Source organism: Lithobates pipiens, unplaced genomic scaffold (genome assembly GCF_037356315.1).
Source record: "Lithobates pipiens isolate NorthernLeopardFrog02 unplaced genomic scaffold, aLitPip1_a1.2 Scaffold_27, whole genome shotgun sequence".
NCBI classification, from domain to species: Eukaryota; Metazoa; Chordata; class Amphibia; order Anura; family Ranidae; genus Lithobates; species Lithobates pipiens.
In genome coordinates, this window is record NW_027507788.1 from 124485146 (window position 1) to 124512629 (window position 27484).

The 27484-nt window shown below is 43.2% G+C and overlaps 1 protein-coding gene across 1 annotated transcript in view; it reads right to left on the reverse strand.

Annotated features, from left to right (window-relative positions):
- Positions 1 to 27484, reverse strand: part of ODAD1 (outer dynein arm docking complex subunit 1) — a 254860-nt gene that overhangs the window by 63841 nt on the left and 163535 nt on the right. Inside the window, exons 12-13 of the mRNA XM_077457426.1 lie at positions 17283 to 17446; positions 15010 to 15113 (exon numbers count right to left, since the gene is read on the reverse strand). Of these exons, the coding sequence (XP_077313552.1) occupies positions 15010 to 15113; positions 17283 to 17446 (268 nt within the window). The remainder of the gene's footprint in view (positions 1 to 15009; positions 15114 to 17282; positions 17447 to 27484) is intronic.

The following is a 27484-nucleotide window of genomic DNA, read 5'->3' on the forward strand; positions in this document are numbered from 1 at the left end:
ATAGCCTAATAAAAGATATAATAACATTGATAACATTATTTCCTCAATCGTCCTCATCCTATACTTAATAAATGGTTGGATAATATCCATCTCCTTGTTATGTTTATATATTACTTTACTTATAATTTTATTTCCATTTTACTTTATAATTATTTCCCTATTACTTTTTTATTATTACTACCCCTAGTCTCATTATGACTCCTTTTCATCATTACTATATTAACATTGCTTCCTTCTCGAACCCTTGATATAGAAAATCCTGTCATCATATGTCTTATGTTCTGGACATCTAATCTTTTTTTGTACTGATTTTTACTCTATTTTTTATTATGACAATTTTTGAAGCTAAATAAATAAACAAATAAAGCTTTTGCTGCAATTATTTATCTTTAATCCAGAGATTTCCCCTAGTGTACTTTTTTAGGCCGCTAGATGTCCTCCGTCTGATGAAACTCATCATTCAACCCACTTTTTTTGTGCCAAGTTTGTCCTGGATCTGCTACAGCCTGTGACTGGACAGTGAAAGGAGAAGCAGCGTCTGTGGATCCGAGACTATGCACTGGTCAATATGATTTTTCACTCCAATATATGTAAAAACCCATGGGAAGCATTGCTTCATAAATCTATATGAGACTTAACGAGGCGGCAATGCGTGGTAGCGATCCATTTTCATAGGCGGTAAACAGACCATAGCGACAACCTGGAAAAGGCTTCTCCTCTCTTTTGGGAAGGTAAAGTGGCAGGTGAACGGGACGTTGGTGAATGAAAAGCTCACAGCGACAGTCACAGATAGGACAAATTTCTGTGTGTTTGAAAACCCTGGCTAGACCAGTTCCCGACGATGTGCCCGTCCCCATGATTTTTTTTAGGTTCCTAAATGCAGTTGCTCCAGAGCTTAGTAATTGAGGTAAAGCTTCACTTTGCAAAAAGATACCAAATCACATGCAAGGAAAATATAAAAACCAGCATTTTTGCTTTCACATGATTGGATAATGGAACTAGGAAGAGTTTCTGCTCATTTATTAAGTGCTGGAGCCACTGTACTTGCAGAGAGCAGTTTGCAAAGTGCACACAGTCTATTTGCGTTTAGCAAATCAACCCCATAGACTCTTGAGAGCCGGTTCACACAGGGGCGACTCAGATCCGACTTCAGGTCGCCCCTAGTCGCCTCAGGTCGGACAACATGTAAAAATCAATGTAAATGAATGAGAACCTTCTTAATGCACACTACTGAAGTCATTCCGACTTCAGAAAAGGTTCCTGCACTACTTCAATCCGACTTGTAGGCGACTGGTACCCATTGATTTCAATGGAGGTCGCCTCCAAGTCAGATCTCCGTCTATACAGAGGCGACTCTGACAGAATTATCAGCTCTCAAGAGGGAACTCCACGCCAAATTTATTCAAAAAATTTGGTGTGGGGGAGGGGGGGGCGTGGCGACCGCCGACTGTGATGGCCGCATATTGTTAGAGCTCCGCTCGGCTGCAGGGGAATCACCGGACTATCGCCCGATCTGACCCGGATACATCCGCCATCGAAAGCCGCTACATCACCGTCGTCATCCTGAACACGGGGAACATGCGTAAGAAGCACCAGGCACCGGTGAATATGCAAAAACTGCCGGACTTTTTCCCGGCCACATCCCGCGGGCTTCAAGAAAATGGCGGCGGGAGACAATCCGCAAGGCACGCGCACCGGGATCTAGCACCAGCATCACCAGCATCACCAGCGTCACGAGAGACACGAGAGAGGGAGACGAGAGAGACACATCCGCTGCACAGGGAATGTCGCACGCACGGAACAGCAGTTCCAACTCTACCTCTCCCAGCCGCTCACCTACCACAAGAAGCCCTGTTAAATCTAAACCTAGGCTGGACCCTGAGATAAGCGCTCATGGCAACAGATACTCCGCACTGGACATGGAGGTGAGTGGGGCACAAAATAGCGACACAAATGTACAACACCCGGTGGATCAATTTGCCATGTTTCCAACCACAGGGCAATCAGTATCGGACACCACTTTAAAAGAAATGCTCATGTCATTAAGATCATCACTGCAAACTGACATGATGACATGTTTTCAACAATGCAGAGCAGAAATCACTGAACTTGAGGACAGAGTGAATCAAGTAGAAATTAGAATGTGCGACGTCACCGCATCCTTCAACGCACTAGTAGATTCCCACATGTCCCAGCAAGACACCATCTCTAGAATACAATCAAAATTAGCTGACCTCGAGGACCATTCCCGTAGGAACAATTTGAAAATACGAGGCATACCAGAAAGTGTCGCGGCGCAGCAGCTTCAAACGTACGTTACTGACATTTTTCACGCCGTAGTACCATCACTATCTGCACTGGATTTGAAGATAGATAGGATTCACCGGGTGCCCAAGCCATCCTTCCTACCACAAGAGATTCCTAGAGATGTACTACTCAGGGTCCATTTCTTTCAAACTAAAGAGGTAATCCTGGATGTTTTTCGCAAAGAGGACAATCTCCCGGAGCAAGCCGCAAATATACAAGTGCTTCCGGACCTTTCCCAATACACGTTACAATTGCGGCGTAACATGGCGACATTTACTAAGGCACTGCGAAACCACAAAATTATATACAAGTGGAAGTACCCAGCAAAACTCATCGTCTCTCACCAAGGAGCTAACCACATGGTCAACACGTTGGAAGAAGGGTTACAGCTCCTGCAACAATGGCAAATTCTAACACCAGATGCAAACCAAGAGCCACCTCTTCAATTTAGAGCTCCGCCTGGCAAGCTACAACAAGACTGGCAATCCAAGCAACAAAGACGCCTAAGCTCACACCGCACCTGAGCTCATATTTCAAGTCTCTTCGTACAAGCTTACAATAGGATTCCCCTAAAGCTTATGGTACCGTCCACCGTACCTCAGCTCCCACCATTTGGGCAGTTACACTGCCTAGTCCACTTGGACTCTTGTCTGTTCTGTTAGTTTTTTTTTATTTTTTTATTTACCTTTTTCGTGTTTCTCATTCAACCGATAACTGAGCAAGTATCCAACGGCTCCAACTATCTAAACGGTTTTCAAATAGAAAAATGGACATTGCTGACCACCTGAGTGTTCAACTTTCTAATCACCACTCCTGGCAGACACATCGGGCAACGTTTGTCACAGAAAAATCCTTCTACCTCACCACTGATCCTTACTCAACTCACTACTATGTTCATGACTTAATCACTCTTATGAACCCAAACTTTCCACAACAGGAGATGAAGCTTCACATTCCACCTGACCAACGCAGATATCGTCTGACTCACCATTCAACAGCTATAAATGACAGTTAAGTTTTTAACAATAAATGCGAGAGGCCTCAACCACCCGGCCAAAAGAAGATCGCTTTGGAAAGAGGCTATCCAGCACAAGGCAGATGTCCTGGCGGTTCAAGAGACACACTTTCATAAGTCAGCTACACCTAAATGCTCTCACCCAAGTTTCCCGCATGTCTTCCTATCATCCACTACAGCGAAGAAGAGAGGGGTAATGTTGGCAATAAGAGACACTGTGTCGTTGGAACTGAAAGATTCATTCATTGATCCAGAAGGTCGTTTTATAATACTGGTCTGTATAATAGACAAGCTCCCGATCACTTTAACAAGTATATATGCTCCCAACTCGCATCAACTTAAATTTGTTAAGAAGGTTATCAAACAAATAACAACCATGCGAGTGGGGAGTATATTAATATGTGGAGATTTTAATATGATTCTTGATGGTGATTTAGACACTTCTTCTCGAACTAAGCAACGTGGCCCGAACTTCCGGGATCTACTTATTAGAGAAGAACTGTACGATGTCTGGCGATGTTTAAATGCAAACGACAAATCGTTTACGTATTACTCCCCCAGATACAACTCATACTCCAGATTAGACATGTTTCTAGTGGATAGGGTGCTGTTGCAGAGGATTTCCCGCTCTACCATACATGACATAACATGGTCGGACCACGCTCTGGTGGTCATACAGATGGAGAGCGGGGGCGCCTTTGCGGCAGCACGCTTATGGAGGTGTAATGAATACCTGATCCAAGACCCAAAATTTCAAAAAGCCATCACACAGCAACTAGAAGAATTTTTTAGTTTTAATATTCCTGACGCCACAAACTCCTTCAATAACTGGAATGCCCATAAGGCATATGTTCGCGGTATACTTATCAAAATGAATTCTAGACTATTCAAAGAACGTACAGCTAAAGTCACAAATCTTATCACAGAAATCCAAAAACTAGAGAAAGAAAATCAAAACACACCTACAGAAACATTAGCCTCGAAATTATCTACCGCACGATTTCAGCTAAGGGAACTTTTTAGCATACAACACGATCAATACATGTCCAAACTTAAACTAAATTACTATGCAAATAATAATAGAGCAGGTAGGTTCTTAGCTAACCGAATTGAAGAACGCAGATCCAAAACCGTAATCCCGCATCTGTTCTACCCGGACACCACTAGGAAAATAGAGAATCCACAGGAAATCGCAAACGCTTTTGCGGACTATTTCTCATCACTATACAATTTGAAGGACGATCCCACAGTTATACAACCGGGTAGAACAGATATTGACAATTTTATATCTAAATTAGTACTTCCCTCAATCTCTGAATCCCAACTACAAGCACTAAATGACCCTTTCTCCATGACAGAACTAGAGAGAGCTGTAAAATCCCTCCCTCTCAACAAAGCCCCAGGTCCGGATGGCCTATCTAACGGGTATTACAAAACCTTTAAACAAATACTCTCACCAAACCTTTTATCAATATTCAACGAGGCCCGGACGAGAGGATCTTTTCCTCCAGAAATGCTCCAAGTGTATGTGATTACCCTACCTAAGCCAGGAAAACCCCCAGATGTCCCGGCTAATTTCCGCCCCATTTCCCTGTTAAATGGAGATATCAAAATTTATGCAAAATTACTAGCTAACAGATTATACGACCTCATTCCAGATCTAGTGAAACCAGACCAAACAGGGTTTACCAAAGGTCGCCAGGCATCGGATGCCACCAGGAGGCTTCTAAATATAATTCATCAAGCGGAGATCAAGAAAACGCCTTCTCTGCTTCTATCAATAGATGCAGAGAAGGCGTTTGACAGAGTTCATTGGGGGTATATGGAGGCGGTCCTGAGGAAATTTGGGTTCCAAGGCGAGTCATTATCCGCTATTTTAGCTCTTTATTCCAGCCCATCGGCAAGAGTGTACACGTCAGGTCTTCTATCGAAAGAATTCAAGATCACGAATGGAACCCGCCAGGGATGTCCGTTATCGCCATTTATTTTCAACCTAATGATGGAACCTCTGGCGGAGACCATTCGTAGCCACCCCCACATTTCAGGTTTCAGATACCATAAGACCACTCATGTCATCAACTTATTTGCTGACGACGTGATCCTCCTTCTTACTAACCCTACAGTTTCTCTACCATTCACACACGATATTCTAAATCGTTTCGGCACCTTGTCTTATTACAAGGTCAACTTTAATAAGTCAGTAATCCTAGATCTGGGCGTTAGCTCTCACGCTAGGCAACATCTACAACAAACCCTCCCATACATCTGGGCAAAGGAAACTATACCATATCTAGGTATTCACCTATCAGCCAGCATTTCAAGAATTGCCGAAACAAATATCAAACACTTACTTTTAGACATACGGAAAACTATGAACAATATGTCCAAAACGGAACTATCCTGGGCAGGCAAAATAGCATCTTTCAAAATGGTCATTCTCCCTAAAATACTATACGTATTTAGAACGCTCCCCATCCCTTTCAAGGCATCTCACTTTTCTGATTTAAACAGATCCCTCAAACTGTATATTTGGCAAGGAAAGAAAGCACGCTGCTCGCACAAAATTCTCATACAACACAGGAAGGTAGGCGGGATAGGCCTCCCGGACATAAAAGATTATTATTGGGCCTCTATCTTGGCTCAAGCCAAATACTGGTTTCACACTCACTCTTCCCCGCTATGGGTCAATATAGAAACTACTGTCAACAAAATTTACCCGTTGAACCTTCTACTGATTGCAGACGTTTGGAAGCCATTATCCTTAACATCCCTCTCCCCGACAACTAAAGTAACGCTGATGGCGTGGAGACAACTATTAAATCAACCTAAGAAAAGCAACTCCTACACGACTATAAAAACTCCGCTACAAACATTTGAAGTGCTACTTCCATACAGCCCCATCACGAAATGGATAGAACACGGGATAACATGGGTGGAAGAACTCCTGGACAAAAATACCCCCTTAGCGTTTCAAACCTTACAAGATAAATTCGAACTGCCTGCCTCACACACATTGTTATACAGACAAATATCATCTTTCTTGATTAAAAATCCCTGCCTAGAATAGAAATTAACACTCTAGCGTGGCGCTTCTATACGAACAATCAAGACAAGAGTAAGGGCATATCTCTCATATACAATTTACTCCAATCTAAAATAGAGTTCATCAAAACCCCAGCGATTCTGTCATGGGAGAAAGATCTAGGCACAACTTATGAGACGGACCATTGGCGTGAAGTATTTCGTTACAACTACAAAGCCACAAGTTGTATTAGCCATAGGGAATTAACGCAGAAACTTATCACAAAATGGTACAGAACTCCCTTTCAACTTGCTAAAATGTTCCCTACACACTCAGTATTATGTTGGAGGAACTGCGGTAACCCCGGGACGATCATACATATATTCTGGCAGTGTAAAAATCTAACCAGTTATTGGAGGAAAATATTTACAATACTTGCTGATATCACAGGGATATTACAAACACCAAACCCGGCGTTAGCAATCTTACATTTAGGAATAAGCAACTACCCCACTCAATTTAGAATTGTAGTAATTCACATCTTAATTACTGCAAAATTAGTGATAGCCAGGCACTGGAAAGATACACTCTCCCCAAACCCTTCGGAAGTAATAGCTCAAATAAACCTTAAAGAGGAAGTAAACCCTGATGGGTTTACTTCCTCTTTTTTTCCCTGCAAAGGTAAAGCATAATGGACTACTATGCATCGCATAGTAGCTCATTATGTGTCACTTACCTGACACAGGAGCCAGCGAAGTCGCCGCTGATCCCTGTAGTCCGCCGCATCCATCTTGCTGGTGGCGTCTCGCAGCTCCGACCAATGACAGCGGCGAAGCCGCGATGACGTCACTCCCGCACATGCGCACGGGAGTCGCGTCTCGCAGCTCCGCCTCTGCCATTCGGCGAAGCCGCGATGACGTCACTCCCGCGCATGCGCACGGGAGTCGACAAATTAGGCAAATGCATTCTTGGATTTGCCGCATTTAGTGCGCCTGCGCCGTAGACAGCGGTGCCCATTTTCGGGCAAATATCTCCTAAACCATATAGGTTTAGGAGATATTGCTTGGACCTACAGGTAAGCCTTAATCTAGGCTTACCTGTAGGTCAAAGTGGTTTGAAGGGGTTTACTTCCTCTTTAATTACAATTACGAAAGACTTTTAGCACTTAGGAAAGCCTCTTGCATAACTTTTGACAACAATTGGAAATGTTGGAAAGATTGGTATAGGCGTTGAGATATTTATCCCTTCCTTTTCCTCTATCTCCCATCCACCCTTCCCCACGGTTTACCCTTACATCGATTTTATTATAATATGATCAGGTCATGTAAAGAACGTAAATGATGGTTTGATAGAAAGTTTGGTTGCCGGGAATACACTGAGCTCTGTAGTATAAACTGTTTTTCAGTATATTATATTCTCCTCCCGGACCGGACCCCCTCTTGCGCAGCGTGATCCCAGTTGGGGCACAGGAGGGGACCGGTTAGGGAAGATCGACGAATAGTAACGTTGGTTTCAGTCTACTCTATTAAATATATCGGTTCATGGACGATTATTTCAGCATGGTAAACAGCCGACGAATAAAGTATATTGTTGTACGTTACAATGTTAATACTGTTCATGTATGTACTCAGCATTATTGGATTGTAATTGCAAAAAATTCCAATAAAAATTATATTTTAATAAAAAAAAAAAAAAAAAAATTGGTGTGGGTCCCCCCTCTGAGAGCATACCAGGCCCTTAGGTCTGGTATGGATTCTAAGGGGAATCCCCTACGCCGAAAAAACGGCGTAGGGGTTCCCCCCAGATCCATACCAGACCCTTATCCGAGCACGCTACCCGGCCAGCCAGGAAAGGATGTGGGGACGAGCGAGCGCCCCCCCCCCTCCTGAGCCGTACCAGGCCGCGTGCCCTCTACATGGGGGGTGCCTTGGGGAAGGACCCCAAAGGACCTTGTCCCCATGTTGATGAGGACAAGGGCCTCTTCCCGACAACCCTGGCCGTTGGTTGTCGGGGTCTGCGGGCGGGGGACTTATCGGAATCCGGGAGCCCCCTTTAATAAGGGGGCCCCCAGATCCCAGCCCCCCCACCCTATGTGAATGAGTATGGGGTACAATGTACCCCTACATATTCACCTGTGAAAAAAAATGTACAAAAAAAAACACAACACACAAGGGTTAAAATAGTTTATTGCACAGCTCCGGGGGTCTTCCGTCTTTGGGGGTCTTCTTGCCGGACTCCTCCGCTATCTTCTGCTAGCTCTTTTGCTAGCGGAGGAGCCCGGCTTTCTTCTTCGCCACCGCCCTCTTCTTCCGGCTTCGGGGGTCTTGTCCCCCTCTTCGGTTCTTCTTGCCGGGCCACCGCGCCTTCTTCTAGCTCTTTTACAAGCGGTGACCCGGTCTTCTGTCACCGCTATCACCGTCTTCTGTTCTTCTCTTCTTCTCTTCAGATGTTGCCTCGTCGCTGTCTCTGCTCACAATGACGGGGACGCGGCGCGCGGCGACTTATATAGGGACATCACCGGATGATGTCCCCGCCCATTATGATGTCACAGTCCCAGCATCCCATACTCATTCACATAGGGTGGGGCCGGGATCTGGGGGCCCCCTTATTAAAGGGGGCTCCAGGATTTCGATAAGCCCCCCACCGGCAGACCCCGACAACCAACGGCCAGGGTTGTCGGGAAGAGGCCGTTGTCCTCATCAACATGGGGACAAGGTGCTCGCTCGTCCCCACCCCCTTTCCTGGCTGGCCGGGTAGCGTGCTCGGATAAGGGTCTGGTATGGATCTGGGGGGAACCCCCACACCGTTTTTTCGGCGTAGGGGGTTCCCCTTAGAATCCATACCAGACCTAAGGGCCTGGTATGCTCTCGGAGGGGGAACCTACGTCAAATTTTTTTAATAAATTTGGCGTGGAGTTCCCCCTTCAGAGCTCAGTCTCTGATTGGCCACGGCAAAAGTCGCCTGGCCTGGGGCGACTTAAAGTCGTGTTGTAAGTCGCCCCAGGTCGTGTCTAAGTCGTGTTCAAGATGTCTCCAAGTTGCCTCACAAAGTCGTCCTGGAAGTCGTGTCGCCCCTGTGTGAACTGGCTCTAATTGTGCTCAGCTGTGTTTGCCACAGACTACCTTGGGGTGGCCCTCTACTATGACTCCCCTTCCCCTACTTTCTCCACCCTTTTTTTTCCCTTTCTCTTCTTTTCCCATGCCTCCTGTCTTTCCTCTCTCTATCTTTTTCTCAGAATTTGCTTTGCCTATTACTGTTCCTTGCCCACATGTTGGGCCAATTTCTTTTTCTTCTTGGTTTTTCTGGGGTGTTCTACTCTGCTCATAGCCACATTATCCCTGATCAGGTTTTGCTGTTGAATATAGTATAACTGAGCTTTTGTGATAGTACCCTTGGTTTTTTGGCCAGTCCTGCTGATCCACATCACATATGTACACTATCGAGACCATTATATTTCGTGCAGGGTGGCGGTCAACATATGGCTGGTCAATCACATCCCAATGAAACAATACTAGAAAAAATGGCATAGTGCGACAGGCACAGCCGGTACCCCTGGGGATGTTTGAATGAGATAGACCAGTCCGTAAATGAAGTATAGCACTGTAATTTATTAGTGGTACATATTACATACATATATGGTAAAAAAACGTTATTGTGGCAACATATGTAGATAAAAGGTTACTAGACAAAACTTTAATTAAGTTAGCAATAGACTTGCAACATATGTAAGCTTTAAGAAAAATGCCGACATGTTTCGATTCATCTCATAGGCCATTTTTTCTAGTATCACATATGTACACTGGTCGACCTCAGGCTCTTTTTCCATTATAGTATTTGCATTCAATGAATCATTTTGATCTCACATCGCCTGCTAACTAGGCACTTGGGTGCTGAGGGTTTAAAGTGACACTAAAGGCAATTTATTTATTTATTTTAAATAACAAACATATCATACTTACCTCCTCTGTGCAGCTCGTTTTGCACAGAGCGGCCCCAATCCCTGTCTTCTGGGGTCCCTCAGCGGCTCTCTCGGCTCCTCCCTGCATCAGATAACCCCCTAGGAGAAGTGCTCTCCCGGGGGGTTACCTTTCGGGCGCGCTCCTGAGTCCAGCATAGACGCTGAATGCAGGACTCGACCCCGCCCCCCGGCGGCGGCGTCATTGGATTTGATTGACAGCAGAGGGAGCCAATGGCTGTGCTGCTTTCAATCTATCCAACATCTATCCATTCAACAGCCAAGAGCCTCCTAGCAGAGAGATAGCATGTCCATGTGGGACAAGTTTGAGGGCTCAGGTAAGTAAAATGGGGGGGCTGGGGGCCGGTCACTGACAGGTGTTTTTTCACCTTAATGCATAGGATGCATTAGGGTGAAAAAACACAAACCTTTACAACCCCTTTAACCTCCACTCTTCTTTCTAGTGGAATATACTATTATATATACAACCTATCTTTGTTACTATTTGTTTGTTTATTGCATATACTGGGCCTACTTGATTGTGGCACGGACAACCTGTCTTTATGATATTCATCACTGACTCTGATGTTAGTTTATTATTTGTTTTTGTTTATGCTAATCTTTTTTGCAACATAAATATTGTGAAAGAAAAGAGAAGCAGCACAATGATGAGCTCATCTCTCTGTGCATTTAAAAATATGGTTTCAAATACCTCCAAAATGCAAAAAAAAAGGCATTTTTTTTTTCAGAAGAAAAGGTGTTGCTGTACTGTTGTTATGGTATTTTAGAGTTCCTTTGTAATAAAAAAAAAAAAATCTGTCTAAAAATAAAATGGAACGTTGTGCTTTGATAAAGTCCATTACACATGATAAAGTACATTTTTGAAGTTGATTTTAAAATTGACCAACAAATGGCTCTTTAGAGATATATAACCTTGTCTAGAGCCGAAGTGTAAACACGTTGGAATCACACAGACAATCAATGCTTTCTCTGTTTCTCTGAGAACATTGAAATCCCAATAAAGATGTACCAGGAGAATGTCGTCTTCTGGGAATGCTGTAATCTGAGCAGTTTAGAGGTCACTAACAACCTTTTAGAACAATTTTTTTTTATGTAGTTCAGAGAACATATGGGACTTTTCCAAGAGCTCCAAAAACTGCTTTCCAGCTCTTATAACGATCAGAGAGTATCTGTAAAATTGCCCTGCTTCCTATGCAGCCTGTACTTGGCTCCAGCCATCTCCCCTGCAGTATGACCATTCTTTCCTAAAGTCTCAGCCAGATATCTGACATATGTTTAAACACTCTCATCTCTTCTGTGCTGTCTAAACACATGTCCCCCATTAGCATCAAAAATATAATGTATTTAGCTAAGGAAGGCTGCATATATGAGTTGTCTCATTCCTGAAATGAGGGGAAGCTCTGCTGATTTTATTATCCAATCACATGCAAGCTAAAATGCTGTTTTTTATTTTCCTTGCATGTCCCCTCGGATCTACAGCGACTACACTTCCAAGTGCAGTTTCGGTGCAATTTCAAGAGCACTTTGCACTTGTAGTGCAAAGTGGTTTGCCTTTAGTAAATATTGTTATGCCTTTTTTGTTGTTTCTCATATATACACGCACCGACCCCCCCCCCCCCCCCCCTCATACATGCGTCTGGCCCACTAATGTACATGCATGTGCAGAGCGCCGGATGCATGGATTTCAATAGGGTTTTTTTTTTTTAGCACATGATTAGAAACTGAAGCTCTAATTGGCTTCAATAAAGGGTGGGTTCGGGCACAGAGTACTGTGCCCTGGGCCCACCCTGTTGTGTGGCAATAGCAAATTAATATTTGCTATTGTCTTCCTGATTCTCCTCCTGGCCAATCAGGACCCTGAGACCTGATTGGCTAGGGTCTTAGGAATCCCAGCCAATCGGGTCTCAGCCAGGACCCAGTTGCTGTTTGGTCTGGATGAGAAACAATGGCCCCCGAGTGAGGAGCTGCAGCCCGGATCCATGTCTGCCTGATCTGCCTCCCTGCTAAGGTAAGGAGGCCTCTGATTGCTGCCACATTCCCTTCCATCGTCAGTCTCCGGCGTCTCCAATGGTGATGCTTTAAAAGCTTCTAATGGCCTCTAAACATCAGATTTTGTGGCGATAACTCATATGTGTGGTACGATCACTGTTTACATATGGGTGTGGAACCGATACGCACATTCGCATTCTATTAGACCCCAGATCTCTCCTCTAGCCTCCAAAGCATCAGATCAAACTGAAATCGGTCTGATCTGATGCATACACAAGCTAGTAATGGCTTGTTTACATGAGACCCAAACTGGAAGTGACTAAATCCTTTCCGCTTCCAGTTTCTGACATCACACAGTGGGAGGAACAACATCAGTTCTTCTAATTGTGTGCCTGGAACCAGATGGCGCCAGTCATATTCTTACTGGGCTCTCTGATTGGACGGGAGAGCCCAGCAAAGGCAGCGGGGGGGGGCTGTAATGTATGGCGTAGAAACACTAAACTCATTCAAGATCATAATCAACAATGTAGAGTACTTGGGGATTCTCCCTAACTACAGGGGTAGTTAGGAGGAGAAGCTATCTTTCCAACCACATTCACCAGCTGTATTTATTATGCGCATACAGGTTTGAGTTGTGCATTGTTGCATTTTTAAATGAAAATGCAATTATTCGCCATGGAGACCTGAATCGGAAAATGTAAGAGGGAGATTGAATGGAGGAACCTTGAAATTGCAACTATTAGGGAGTGACGGGTATAGCAGTCTCTCAGGACCCCACAACACCTCTCCTGAATCACAGAATAGACAACACCCACAAACACACACATGATTTTCTTCATGTTCCTGGGAGACAAAGTTTCTTTGGTGGGGGGCCTGGAAGAAGCCCAGGGTCTCGATTCAGGTGACAAAGCGCAAAATCTCCTGGATCATGACACAAGAACAAATGACAACAACGCTCTTAGACAAAGTTTGGAAATTTGAGGCCATTTGGGAACCTTGGGCGTTATATACCAAGGTCCCTTTTCTACCCAGGACATATTTCTCCCTAAAAAGAAGCCCTACTGGATGCCTCCTTCTTGTTCCTTCTATACTCTCCCTCCTATACTATCATTCTGTTCATTTTACTCTCTCCTCTACTCCTCCTACCCCACACGATGCTGTCGAGTTCGGACATTAAGAGGTAATCAGATTTGACTAAAAGTACATTTAGTAATACTTTGACATATTACTGAAGATGCCCATGGGACAAATTGTTATACATCACACCCCTTTTTATAAGAAAGGGGGGGGGGGCGTTCCGAGACACCCATTCGGCCCTGGGTGAGCAGGGCAGGTCACAGCGTGATCCCTTTGGGGTGACCTGCGGGGCCTTCTGGTGCTGCCTAGGTTCAGAAATGTCTTCACCGGATCGTAGAGATTTTCTCAAATTTTTTCTATAGGGATGCCCCATGTGCATCTATTTTGGTAAATATAACAGATAAAACTCTGTTCATTTACATTTCGTAATGCATATGTCCTTCCTGATTGGCCATGTTGGCCCTAGTATTATCTTATGTACCTTCATTACAAAAATCTCAATAAACACATTGAAATAGAAAGCTCAACTATTTGTCCAACTTTAACCTCTTGCCTCCCGCTTAACACTTAAAGCGGTGTTCTGCTAAAAAAAATAAAAGTCAGCAGCTAAAAATACTGCAGCAGACTTTTAATAATTGGACACTTACCTGTCCCAGGGTCCAGCGATGCAGGAGAAGCCCTGCTCGTCTCCCCCTCCACTCTGTGGCACCGGCATTTTAACTGTGGACGAGCCGCATCACGTGCCGTGACTGGCCTCGCAATCATCTGGGACCTGTCACGTGTCCCAGATGATTGGCAAGAGGGAGGGGAGAGAGGCGATCTCCCTTCCTGCACCGAGGGAAGTGATGTCAGGAGTCCAGGCGCCGAAGGAGGCAGACTACGAGGACCCCCTAGCAACAGGCATTTAGAGGTGAGTAAAAAAAAATATTCTCCAAATGTTTTTTTTTTTAAGCGCAGTAATATATATATATATATATATATTTTTTTTTTTTTTGGGTGGAACTTAACTTTAAGCCTAGTACACACGGGTTGAATGTTGGGCTGAATGTCGGGCGGCATCGACCGATTTCTATTGAACCTGCCGACATTCGGCCCGTGTTTACTGCAAGGGGTATGGCCAAAAAGAGTCTGCTGACCCGATGAGCGCTGAGTGCTGCTGATGATCACTGACCGGAGTGTTCTGGCAGGGGTGGGGGGCGGTCCCCCTGTCAGAACACAATTGCACAGCAGGGGATATTGATGTACTAACATTGCTTAGTTAGTACGCTCCTCCTGAGCTGTCAGTTTTTCTCGTTCAACTCTGCTGGGTTGAACAAAGAAAAAAAACGACTAATGTGTAACAGGCTTAACAGTATGTGCAGCTTTAATGACCACACACCGCACATATGCTTCAATGGGCAGCCAAGGTTTCTTTGCTGACAGCTCTTGTTCTGCATTAACAATCGGTAGGTGGTGGAACCAGCTTCAGATCATGTGTCCACTGTGATAGCCAATCACAGTGGTCACATGATCGCCAATCCTTCCCATCCATCCAGGTGTACAGACCCTGTTAAAGGGGAAGGAGTTAAATTTGCCTTAAGTTTTGACAGCATTCATATGCATCACAAGGTAACATTCTCTTACCCAGTGGCAGGTGGCTGTATCTCAAATACTGGTCGTTGCATGTCTCCCGACTGTCCCAGAAGGAGTCTGGCTGTTTCTTGTGGATCATACGGCTTGTCATAATTCTGGAGAAAGAAAATATAAAAAATATATTTAGAAATAGTAACAACATGTAGAAGTGTTATGGAAAAAAATAATTATGATTTTCTGATATTAGGAAACTACGTTTCATAATTCTTCCAACCTGGAAGGTTTGTGGCTGATTAACCCCATACCCAGTAGAAATGGATGAGGTTAACTCATTTCAATGAATTCATTAGACCACTGAAACGATCATTTTTATTGTGTATGGGAAGCTGGTAATTAATGCATGACAAAGTACATAAAATATAGAAATTAAACTTTTCCAGTACTTTGTCACTTGTGACATTTCTGTATTCTATAAAACATAAGATGCAGTTTTATGAGTTTTCAGGATGAAAATCCATATACAATGATGTGTAAATATACATAGAATACAGGAAGTTCTGCAGTAGGTTTTCTATATATCTTTGCCAGCCAGCTTTGCTTTAGACACGTTTTATTGTTCATTAATGTCAACCTCTTGTATCATGGACGGCTCTAATCAGCTAAATCATTGTGCCCAGATTATTCCTAGAACAAAGCACCGATCCATAATCTGCCAAATCTCCCTCCCGAATGAGAAGGCCTGCAAAAGTGATCAGGTGTTTAATTCACTCACATCCTCATTTTGGCAATAACAAGAGAAGCTGGAGGCCTTGGGAGGATGTGTTTATACACTCTATACTGTTTAAAGTGAACCTGTACTATGGCCATGCAGTGCAAAGGAACTGGTTCATTTTATTTCCAGCTCAGACAACAGCAATGGAACCGGTCTAATCGGTGCAACTCAAGTCTACCTTTGGTGCGACTTCAATACGACTTGCAATAACTTCTGTTAAAGAAGTCGTATGCAATCTGCAATGAAGTCGCACAGGGATGTTGACTTTTAAGTCGCTGAAATCTGTATCCAGGCTTATTGTCGAAGCTTAAGGCCCCTTTCACACCAGCGGACCGATCGGGCCATCTGTCCCTTTTTAAGGTGGACCCGATTGGGTCACCCATTGTCCTTTATGGAGCGACATCCGATCTGACAAAATCCATTGGAAACAGACTATGGAGGTACGTTCGCCATCCGACCAGCGGGTCGGATTGGATGACAATTAGATGGAAACGAACATGCAGTCCGTTTTCATCCGACTGCCTTGTAGCGGAGTGGACACGGACCTGTCATCCATCTACTCAGCAGGGATCAGCAAACAGATCTCCCAATGAGCAGGTGGATTCCGCTCGGAGGGATCTGCCCATGTGAAAGGGGACTAATTGAACAAGCTGAAGTTAGAAGATGATTGGCTACCATGCATAGCTGCACCAGTTTTAATGAATCAACCCTATTATTTTGGGGTATGGGTGGGTATTTGGCTCACTTCTCCTCCTAATCTATTACAACACTGAAGCTTGGCGAACGGCTGCTGAGGCACTTAGTACCATCTGATCGGGGTGAGAAGATAGTCCTGTGTAAGCTCTAAGTGATGGCAAAGCTTCCTCACTTCACTACCAATGGCTGAAAGAAAAGGTGAAGAAGCAAAGAGAAGGTAAGTGAATGCAGTTGGTAAAGTCAGCATTGAAGTCCAATAGAATTTTCAGATTAAATCAGCTAAAGACATTTCAAGGGCTTTAAAGTAAACATTTTAACGGGTGCAACCGGTATAACACTTGGAGCTATGAACTCATCCTCATGTGACAGCACTGTGTGCCTAAGTGATGAATCTCCAATCACCAGCACTGTCAGATGGGAGGTAAAGTCACATTTTCCCCCATACCAGGAAGTACAGAGTATTTTTCTTTACTTCGGTATTTGGTGGTAGGGCCATCATTAAATTGAACCAGTTGCTTGGCCACACACAGGCAAAGTGTAGGTTCACTTTAAGTCTGGTTTACCACTCTGTGTGTTCACTTTGTGAATGTTTTATGCATATGAATGAATTGAAATGAATCAGGACAAAGGGAATAAAAATAAAGGCATTATTTTAACATGGGCAAATTACAGAAGAGAGTGATTTTTTTTAAGTATTACTCCCAGAATTGAAGAGAGATTTCTTTCTTGCTCACTCTCATCCTGACACCATCTTACATGGGGATATATAAATCCGAGCTCACTCTGTACAATACAGTTTGCTCTTGATGCAGGATTATCCATTCTAACCATGCCTTGCAGTTAGTTATGCTCCTACCTTGGAGTCGAGGAAGGATTGGACAGCCAGCAGCTCATTCGTTTTCTGCTCAATGAGGCCAAGGTACTGCATTATGTTTGATTCACGAATGCTGGATGAAGAACCCAGCATTTCATCCAGGACAGAGCGGTCACAATTTATCTTCTTGAACAAGGAATCAATTCCTAAGGAATGAGACGCATTATTTAATAGAATGTGGAGAGAACAGCACCTAGTCATTTATACATTGGAGCATGTGAATATCATACCGCTGTAAATACGAGCACAACTTTCTGAAAAGTGAAATAAAAGGTATACACTTGGGAAAACATTAATGAAAATAACAGAAACCCAACTAACTTTTTAATGCAATAAACATCATGTATGCAACACAGATTGTGGCTAATTGTATATAACTGCTATACATGAAAATCCTTTAATTAACTTGTCACAAAGCTGAGCAAAGTAAACTGAGCATATGATAGGAAAACACATAAGCAGAGGTTACATTCAGTGAAAAATCAGTTCAGCATTGTTTTGCACACACGTTTAGTAGGGTTGCACCGATACCGGTATCAGTGATGATACTAAGCATTTGCACGAATAATTGTGCAAATGCTCTGATACCTGAAACCGATACCTTTGCAGTGCAATTTGAGCTCATACAAAATAAAAGGGCTAAAATCGAGCTGCAAAGGATCGCATGTGATTTGAACAGGAATGTGGTGCATTCCTGTCCGAATCACATGCAGTTTCCCCCACCTCTCCTGTGTGAACTCAGGCTTGTTATAGTGACTTCAGGAGCCGTGGGGAAAACTAAATTTGATTCGGACAGGAATCTCACTCCATTCCTGTTTGGGGGTTACAACCCCCAAACATGATCTATTTTCTGAAAGCAGACACCCTGTAGAATGAAATAGCAGTAGTGCCAATTTTTTTATACACTAATGTTATTTCTAGGGCACACAAATGCAATATATTACCTATTTTTTTAAATAAATTATAAAGGATGAGATTGTGCCAAGTAAATAGCTACCCAAAATGTCAAACTTTAAATTTGCAGACGGGCTCAATATTTCTTTTGGGGGGGGGGGGGGGGGGGTTTAAGTGCTTTGGTATAATTTTCTTTTTTTTTCACTTTCACTAAAACTTTATTTATATCACAAAATGTCCCCTATGTATTACAATATTTTTAAGACAGGTTGTCTTTAATGAGGAATGAGGGATTTTTAGACCTCTCATGTCTCAGCTGCATTCCATTGAAGCTAATCGAATGTAGATCACACTTCATTAGCTTCTTCCCTGGCTCTTCACACCAGAAACCAGAAGTGATGTTTTAGATGTCGTTTCTGGGTTCATTATAGCTAGGGGAGATCAGCGAATGAATGTTCATTGGTCTTCTCCCCTTCACTCACCGACACCCCCCATATGGGTCCTGGGCTCGTAGGTGGAACAGTGGAGCCCAGGAAGCACACAGCGCAGATCACAGTGGAACCCTGGAGGAACACTCTGTGAGTCACAAAAAGTGATCCAGTGGCTTTACAGCCACCAGATTGCTTTCATTAGAAATCTTACAGTTGGCTTGTGCAGTGCCACAGCCACAGGGAGTGGTTGTAAAACCTCCTCCCTGCCACCGCTATAAGCCCTTGTACACACGGTCGGACATTCCGACAACAAAATCCATCGGATTTTGTCTGAATCTTGTGTTGCATATGCACGGTTGGACAAAGTTGTTGGAAAATCTGATCGTACATAGCGTGATGATGTTATTTCGTTACGACGGGACTACGTTCAGGCTAGTAGCCAATAGCTTTGGTCTAGGAATTTGATCTGAGCATGCGTGGCACTTTGTCCGATCGGAATTCTCTACACACAATCAGACAAAGTCCGATCGGATCATGTTGTCGGAAAGTTTTATAGCCCAGCTCTAAAACTGTTCTGACGGAAACAGTCCGATGGAGCCCACACACAGTCGGATTATCTGACAACATGGTCCGATCGGACATTTTCCGTCAGAATGTCCAACCGTGTGTACAAGGGCTAAGACAAAGCGGTGGCTGTTAGGGTTAAACAATCACTGAGGCTGATTTACTAATGCAAATAGGTTATTCACTTTGTAAGGAGTTTTCTACAGTGCTTAGTGAATGAGGTGAAGCTTTGCTGAATTTTATCATCCAATAATATCCAAGAAAATAATACTGTTTTTTTTTAAATTTCCTTGCATGCAGTTGGGCATTCTTTCCAAAGTGAAACGTCACCCCATTCACTAAGCCCTCAAAGTGAACAGCCTATTTGCCTTGGGGCTCCTTTCACACTTGTGCGACTTAGGATCCGAGTTGTGAGACCCCAAGGTTGAGGACATGTGAAATCCCATATATCTCTATGAAATCCATTCTAATTGACACTACTAAAGCCGCAGTAAATTCAGAAAAGGTTGCTTAGATAACAGAGTAAGGGGGGGGGGGGGGTGTAATAGTGTCACACATGGCACATCAACTGTATTTAATTGGCTAAGGGACACTGCATTGGATGACGATGTTGCTCTCTCCTTGGAGCAAACTATAAAATGAGGTGGAGGAGATTGCTTAAAGGGCAACATTAATGGCTGGACCTTCTCCTAAGGGTCACAGGAGTGCAATTTGTTTTGCAATCCTGTGAACAATTTCCAGTGGAGAGTGGTCTGAAGTCCACTCTCCGCTGACGTCACTGCTATCAGTCGAGGTAGCACGTCATCCCAACTTCCAAGTTTGGATCCACCAGCAACCTTCATTGATGGCCGTCTTATCATCTCAGCAAGCCGCTGAGATGGCCACTCCTGCCCCCCCACAGCTCAACGATCCAAGGAACTTGGAGAAGCAGAGAGGAGAGACGCTGACTGACAGTCAGCAGCTCGCCTCTCAGGGATCTGGGAAAACCAAGCCATCAACGATGTTCGGTGACTCGGTTCTCAGTACAGAGATGGAGGGGGACAGCTGCAGCAACGGTTTGATGCTGCATTCACATGGGTAAGTATGAAACTAATAAAAAAAAAAAAACATACCTCTGTTTTAAAACAATTTCAATTAAAATGTATCACAACAAGATTGCATTGGGGATACAAATAAATATAAGTGTGCCAACGCCCTAAATATGTTGAAAAATATATTTATTCAGAAGAAGGAAATATGGACTTTAGAGGCACATCTGTAATGTTGAAGTACAAAATGAACTTTTATTTAACTTTAAAATTCACATTATTGACATAACATGTTAAAAACAAAACATGGTATTTGGTCTAAAACGATGCTCGCACCACCTAACAAAACCAACTATTACCACAGTGGAATAGATCAATCAATAATTATTCAAAATGAGGTGATGTCAAATAGAAGGAGCAGCTGGTTGGTGGTAGAGACGTAGTGAAGAAAACTCTACATGTTACTTCAGTGCTTCTTTAGGAGCTTGCAGTGGTGCATAATATACGAAAGAGTATAAGCAGGAAAACCTGGTGGGATCATCCACCAATCAGCGTTTTCTTATGCCTTAAGCAATATAAAGCTTGAAAGATCCTTATAAATTGTGTGGGACCGGGGTAATAACCATATCCTCAACAGCCAAACTAGGGAACTTTGAACCAGGCACAACACCATACACATGGAAAGGGGAAGCCCAATAAGGCTATTCCTATGCAAAGTCCACTTTAATTGTAGGATGCCAGTAGAGCTCCAACAGTGTTAAGGCCAGAGCTGGTAAATGTAATGAAGACCCACCGTCCGTATCTCTCCAGACAAGTAAATTTTACTCTGTCAGGTTATTATTGCTGTTTGTGTCCCTTTTGGGATGTTTTCCTTCACTTCCTGTCAGGACAAGATGTGATAGGCAATCTTTTCAATGGAGAAAGTAAAAACGGATTTTTATCACAGCACGGAAGGGTTAGAATCTGTAACGCTGGTATTGCTATCTGTGCCATCCAGTTCTGGGGACAACTGCACTGCATTTTATATGGTCATCACAGGGACAAGATGTGAATGAAAATCTCCTAAATGGGGTCACAGACATGAATAAAACCTGACAGAAGTTATAACTCAATCTGAAAATATATTTTGGCCGGAGTTAGACTTTAGGCTTTCAAACTTCACAATATTCTTGTAATAGACGCATGTTCCATAATAAATGGGGACAGGGGAATAGGTGTAGTTGCTCTATTAGTAATCAGTAGAAGTAGGAGTATAGTTCCAGTACAAAGCCTAACAAATTGCTGAATTCAGGCTTGTATGTAAAACATTTACAATGTGAGCTGCTGAAGGTCAAAGACGTGGTGTGCATTGTATTCCTGAACTGTGTGATTCTATGAATGCAAATGACTGCAAGAGGGAAGGTCTAAAATACAGTATATATGAAATCTGTACAGACCAAACTGTATGAGGCCTACCTTAGTGCTCATAAAGGTCATCCACACTATGGGGTTGATTTACTAAAGACAAATACACTGTGCTCTTTACACAGTGCAGTTACACTCTGCAAGAGCAGTTCCAGAGCTTGGTAAATGAGCAAAAGTGCTGCTGACTTCCATCATCCAATCATGTGCAAGGTAAAATGCATTTTTTTAAATTTTCCTTGCACATGATTGGGTACTTGTTACAAAGTAAATGTTTATGTAATTTACTAAGCTTTGGAGCTACCGCACTTGCAGAGTACAACTGCACTTTGCAAAGTGCACAGCATTTTTGCCTTTAGTAAATTCACCCCTATGGCCGTTACACAGTTACATTGTTGGCAAGGTTGAATAAAGACACCAGTCCCTCTAGTTCAACCTGTGTGTGTGTGTGTGTGTGTGTTTTCTATGAAGTTAGGATGTAAGGTAACAGCTAAACACAGAGATAAAATACCATAGATGCCAACAGTCCCTAATTGCCCGGGACATTCACAGAAAACCAACTGATGTCCTGGTCAGACCTTGCCCTGGGCAGAATCATGAAAACTAAGCTGTCATGGACATTCAGAAGTGTATTTCACTCCGTAAATTGCAAAACACTGCAGGGGGTCCAGGGTAACACAGATGTTAATAATACAGACGGACTCAGATTCTCCCCCCCACCTCCTCCGCTTTAATGAAGTCAATATACAAGGAGGTGAGGGGTATCTTGCCTCTCAGGGATTGGGTGGGACATGGCCAGCCTCTGGGGGGGTGAAAATGAATATATCAGCCTGCCTTGAGCCTTGAACTGCAACATGTGTGAGACAGGAGTGCACTCGAGCAGAGGTATGCTCAGTAATGTATTTTAGGCTTTCTCTGCATCTCCATCTCTAAAGGAAGATCAGGATGGCTGAGCTCCCTCTCTCTGTTTTTTTTTTTGTAAGGGGGGGGGGGGGTTGGGCAGCAGTTTTAAAAACTAGTTTTTTCAGGAGCAGTGATTTTAAGAATGCTTAATGTGAAACAATAAAAATGAAATATTTCTTTAAATATCATGCCTGGGGGTGTCTTTAGTATGCCTGTAAAGTAGCGCATCTGTCTAATTTGTTTTACTGTCCTGTGCTAAAATTACATTTCTAAAGGAAAAAAATGTCATTTAAACTTGCTCCCGGCTGTTCTTGGTCAGCACATAAGAACTGCAGCACAACTGATGGCTCCCAGTGCTGCACCTTCCTTACTTATGCCCTGTACACTTGGTCGAAATTTCCGTCAACAAATGTTCGATGTGAGCTTGTTGTCAGACCGTGTGTATACTCCATTGGACATCTGCTGTCGGAATTTCGGACAACAAATGTTTGAGAGCAGGTTCTCAAGTTTTCCCACAACAAAACTTGTTGTCGGAAATTCCGAGCGTGTGTACACAATTCTGACGCACAAAAGTAAACGCATGCTCCGAATCAAGCAGAAGAGCTGGACTGGCTATTGAACTTAATTTTTCTCAGCTTGTCGTATGTGTTGTACGCCACCGCGTTCTTGATGTTTGGAATTTCCAACAACATTTGTGCGTCCGTGTGTATGCAAAACAAATTTGAGCCAACATCTGTTGGAAAAAAATCCACGGTTTTGTTGTCGGAATGTCTGATTGTGGGTACAGGGCATTATGCCGCCTACACACGAGCAGACTTCTCGTCGGACTGAACTCCGAAGGACTTTTCGACGGAGACCCGTCATTTTTGGTTCATCGGAATAGCATACAGACGAGTGGTTCCGGCGGAAAGATTTGAAACATGTTCTATTTCTAGGTCTGTCAGAATTTTGGAAAAAAAAAGTCAGATGAAGCCCACATATGAGCGGAATGTTCAACGGAATCTTTCCATCTGACCTTTTCTGCCGGAAAGTCCACTCGTGTGTACGCGGCATTAATCTGAGTGCTGCTATAAAAAAAAATTGGCCATAATATGTGTATGTGTATGTGTATGTCAATGTTGTAAGTGTGTCGGGACTCTACAGGTTTAAGGACCGCATAAATAGCTGCAGATGGACACCGGTGGCAAGAAAGGCGCCCTGAGGCGATTCAGTTCGTATAGGTAGCGCTATACAAGTCATTCATTCATACTGGGGATTGCAAGAGGCTGATACCAAGTCAAATTTGGGCATTTACACTACTTGGATTTAAAAGCTGTGTTAGCTGTATCAATGAATACAGAACTGCATTCATTTGTGTTATACCACAGACAGACAGAAAACCCGTCAACTCCAGGGCTAATTCACACTACATTCCTCTATATAGATCAACACGGGCTCATTTAAAATCATTGCATGGGCCCTACGCAACCCCCACCAGTAGAGATGGGCCAAACACCTCCCCCCGTTCAGTTCACAGCAGAACCCCCGAACAGGGGAAAAGTTCTAACCAGACAGGCAAACCCTATTGAAGTCAATGGGAGGCAAACAGGAAAAATCAAAAGGGTCCATTTTGAGATCTTAAATGAAAGCAATTGGCCATAAAAGGAGTATGGGGGTCCGGATACTGCCCCGGGGGACATGTATCAATGTAATTTTTTTTTTTTAAATGATTGTTTTTTCAGGAGAAGTGATTTTATTGATGCTTAAAGTGGTGCAACAATAAAAATGAAAAATTCCTTAAAATATAGTGCCTGGGGAGTCTCCTTTCCTTTCCTCTCTGCCTGTAAAGTGGTGCATCTGTAGCATATATAGAACACGCTACAGCAAAAATAATTTTTTTAAGAAAAAAATGGGTCAAATTACATTTAAAATGACTTGCGGTTATAATTGCTGGCACCTGGCTTTTGAAAAAAATAAAATAAAAAATAAAATGGCGTGGGTCCATACCAGACCCAAAGGGGGAAAAGGGCCTCGTCCCATCCAGTGGTTGTGGGGGTTTATGGGAAGCCCCCAGATCCTGCCCCTCAGTGGGCCGGACCAGTGCATGCTGGGTCAGTGACGTCAGAAGGGGGTGGTGCCATCAGGTGATATATATATAGGTAAGGGCGGGCCTGCCTGGCTAAGAACTGTCAAGTGGCTTACCCTGCAGTAGGTTGCCAGCCTTCATGTTGACGGGAGCGTTTTTTTTTTTTTTAGTGCGGCGTGATTGACGATGAATTTACATGGGGAGGGGGGGGGGCACTATTTTTTTATTTTTAATAAAGGAATGGTCAAAAGCTGTGTGAGTGTTCTTATTACTTTTTTACACTTTTTGGGTGAATGGGTAAGGGTACTATGCACCCCATACTCATTCACACGGGGGGGATCTGGGGCCCCCCTGTTAAAGAGGGCCTCCAGATTCCAATAAGCCTCCTGCCTGCAGACCCCCACAACCACCGGAGACAGTTGTCAGGATGAGGCCCTTGTCCCCATTACCATGGGGACAAGGTGATTTGGGGTAGGGGGTGCAGAGCCCCACCTGCCTTAAGGCACCCACCACTCCCCCCATGTTGAGGGCATGTGGCTGGTATGGTTCAGGAGGGGGTTGGGACACTCGCTCGCTTTTATGACCTGCCAGGCTGCATGTCTGGATAAGGGCCTGGTATTGACTGGGGGGAACCCCATGCCATTTTTGTTTTACTCAGCTGTTAACGGGGAAGCCCATTGACAGCTGATGACTCATTATTTGTTAAGGACGCTGCAGCTCCCCAGACATGCTCTTTAACAACCAGCTTATACTGCACCCCAATTTGGGCAAAGCTTTGCCCAATTAGGGCGCAAAATGAACTGTGCAGCGTGCAGTGCATTGCAAAGCGTTCGGTGGGACGAATACCTGCCAAACACCCTGCAAATTTGGGTGTTGTTTTGGCACGAACTGATGCTCGAGCTAAACTGTTGGCCCAACTCTACCTACCAGCATGCACATGTTTGGGCTGGTGTATACGAATCCTTACTGCATATTTGTCGCTCTAATTTATCACTATATCTTTGCTAGTATCACCCAATGTTTTCAAAACCATATAATTACATAACACTGTATAGAGCCCTCTGATTCCTCCTGTATTGAATTGTATTTTAACTGTACTGTCTGTGTAAAGCACTGAGCAAATTGCTGGCACTATATAAATCCTGTATATAATTATAATATTAGAGCAGTGTAACTCCTTCCAGTCCTGTCCCGCTTGCAACCTTCTCATTTTTTGGCAGCTGCAATTTTTAAAATAGAAAACCAGGTCAGGATAGAACTGTCCTATAGCAGACCCAGTTCCTACCAAAAAAATGAAATCAGAACTTGCTTCACTTTCTTCAAATGGTACCACTGGTCCCTTTCCCATCTCCTCCCATTAATGCTGATGAACAAATTAGGCAAGATGATGTAAGGATAAAATGAAAAATGGATAATGCAAAATATAACACAGATTTGCAAGCATGCACAATTTTTATCTTGCGATATCAGAATGTTCGCATCAAAAAAGATACTTTAGCTTTTTTCGTTTTGCTCAAATATGTAAAATTTATATATTTCTGTCTTTTCTAGTTTTTTGAGCTCCTGACATTTCAGATATAAACAACTTTATACTCTAGTCTTCTCTAGATTATATAATAACCACACCTTTTTTTTTTTTTTGGAGTGTTTATTATTCCTCCTTGGTAATTTATTCCTTTTTACTTAGATATCTGTAGTTATAATTTGCATTCATCTTCATAGATTGTAAATGATGGAGCACCCCTCTCTTGTTTTAGTGTGTTTATTTTTATTTATTTCCATATTTATTTATGTATTTACTTATTTTTTATATAACATCTATACTTTAATGTTATATTTTAATATTTTTGTTTTGTCAAATATTCTGTATTTGTTGTTATTTATTATTTCTAAAACAAAGAAATCTTTTGAACGAGAAAGATACTTTAGCTTTGCTTTAATATGTAATTATTTAAGTCTTTCAAAAGAACAATCTCTGTTTTTTCCAGCTACTACTTTCCACAACCATGTACACAATGCCAAGTCAAGCTTTGAAGGGCTTTACAAAGATATGAAAGGATATTACCAATGACACTTCTCATAACCTTGACATGTCGAATGACTTTTTAGTTTAATTCATGTTTATTTACAGATAAGAACGTTTGGTATGGGGAGAGATTTAGTATTAGCAGAAGACAGAAGAACGTAGGGTCAGCTGCTACTAAAAATAATGTTTTGGATGCAACAGAACGCAAGCTTCCATAGAATCCCCACCTTCCTATCATGTAAACGTAGACGGTGCCTGTTTTAGGACTGGCGGAAATAAAGATTCTTAGGTGGAAAAATGTGGTTAGTAAAGCATAATAGACAGAAAATCTTGCTGTGCACCACTAAAGCCTACAAAAACATGTTGCCTAAGCTCAGTGGGCTTTTCAGAAAGACGACATTGACAATATAGTTTTCCTCTCATCAGGGGCGGACTGACCATTGGGCCACTCGGGCTCTGCCCGAGGGCCCCATGACACTAGGGGGCCCCATCAGGGTTGTCAGTCTCAATAAATCTAGGGACAGTATGTAAAAAAATGTCCCCTGACATCCTTTTGGTCTAAAAATCCCGAGATTATAGCTGCCCCACCTCTCCAGTACCTTCTCAGACAATAGAAACATGTCTCTGTGTACTGTGTGATTGTATATTGTGTGTGTGTGTATACTGTGTGGCCCCATAATCTCTGATTGCCTGGGGGCCCCATAATCTCCTATTGCCCGGGGGCCCCATGAGTTGTCAGTCCGCCCTTGCCTCTCATGCAAGATCAAAGACCCTTATAATGAGAGAGTTAATATTCTTCCAAGGTGAGTCAGGGAAAAGCAGTCGGCATTAAGCTGACCTTTTTTCTACCCACTGGCATTAGAAACCAATTT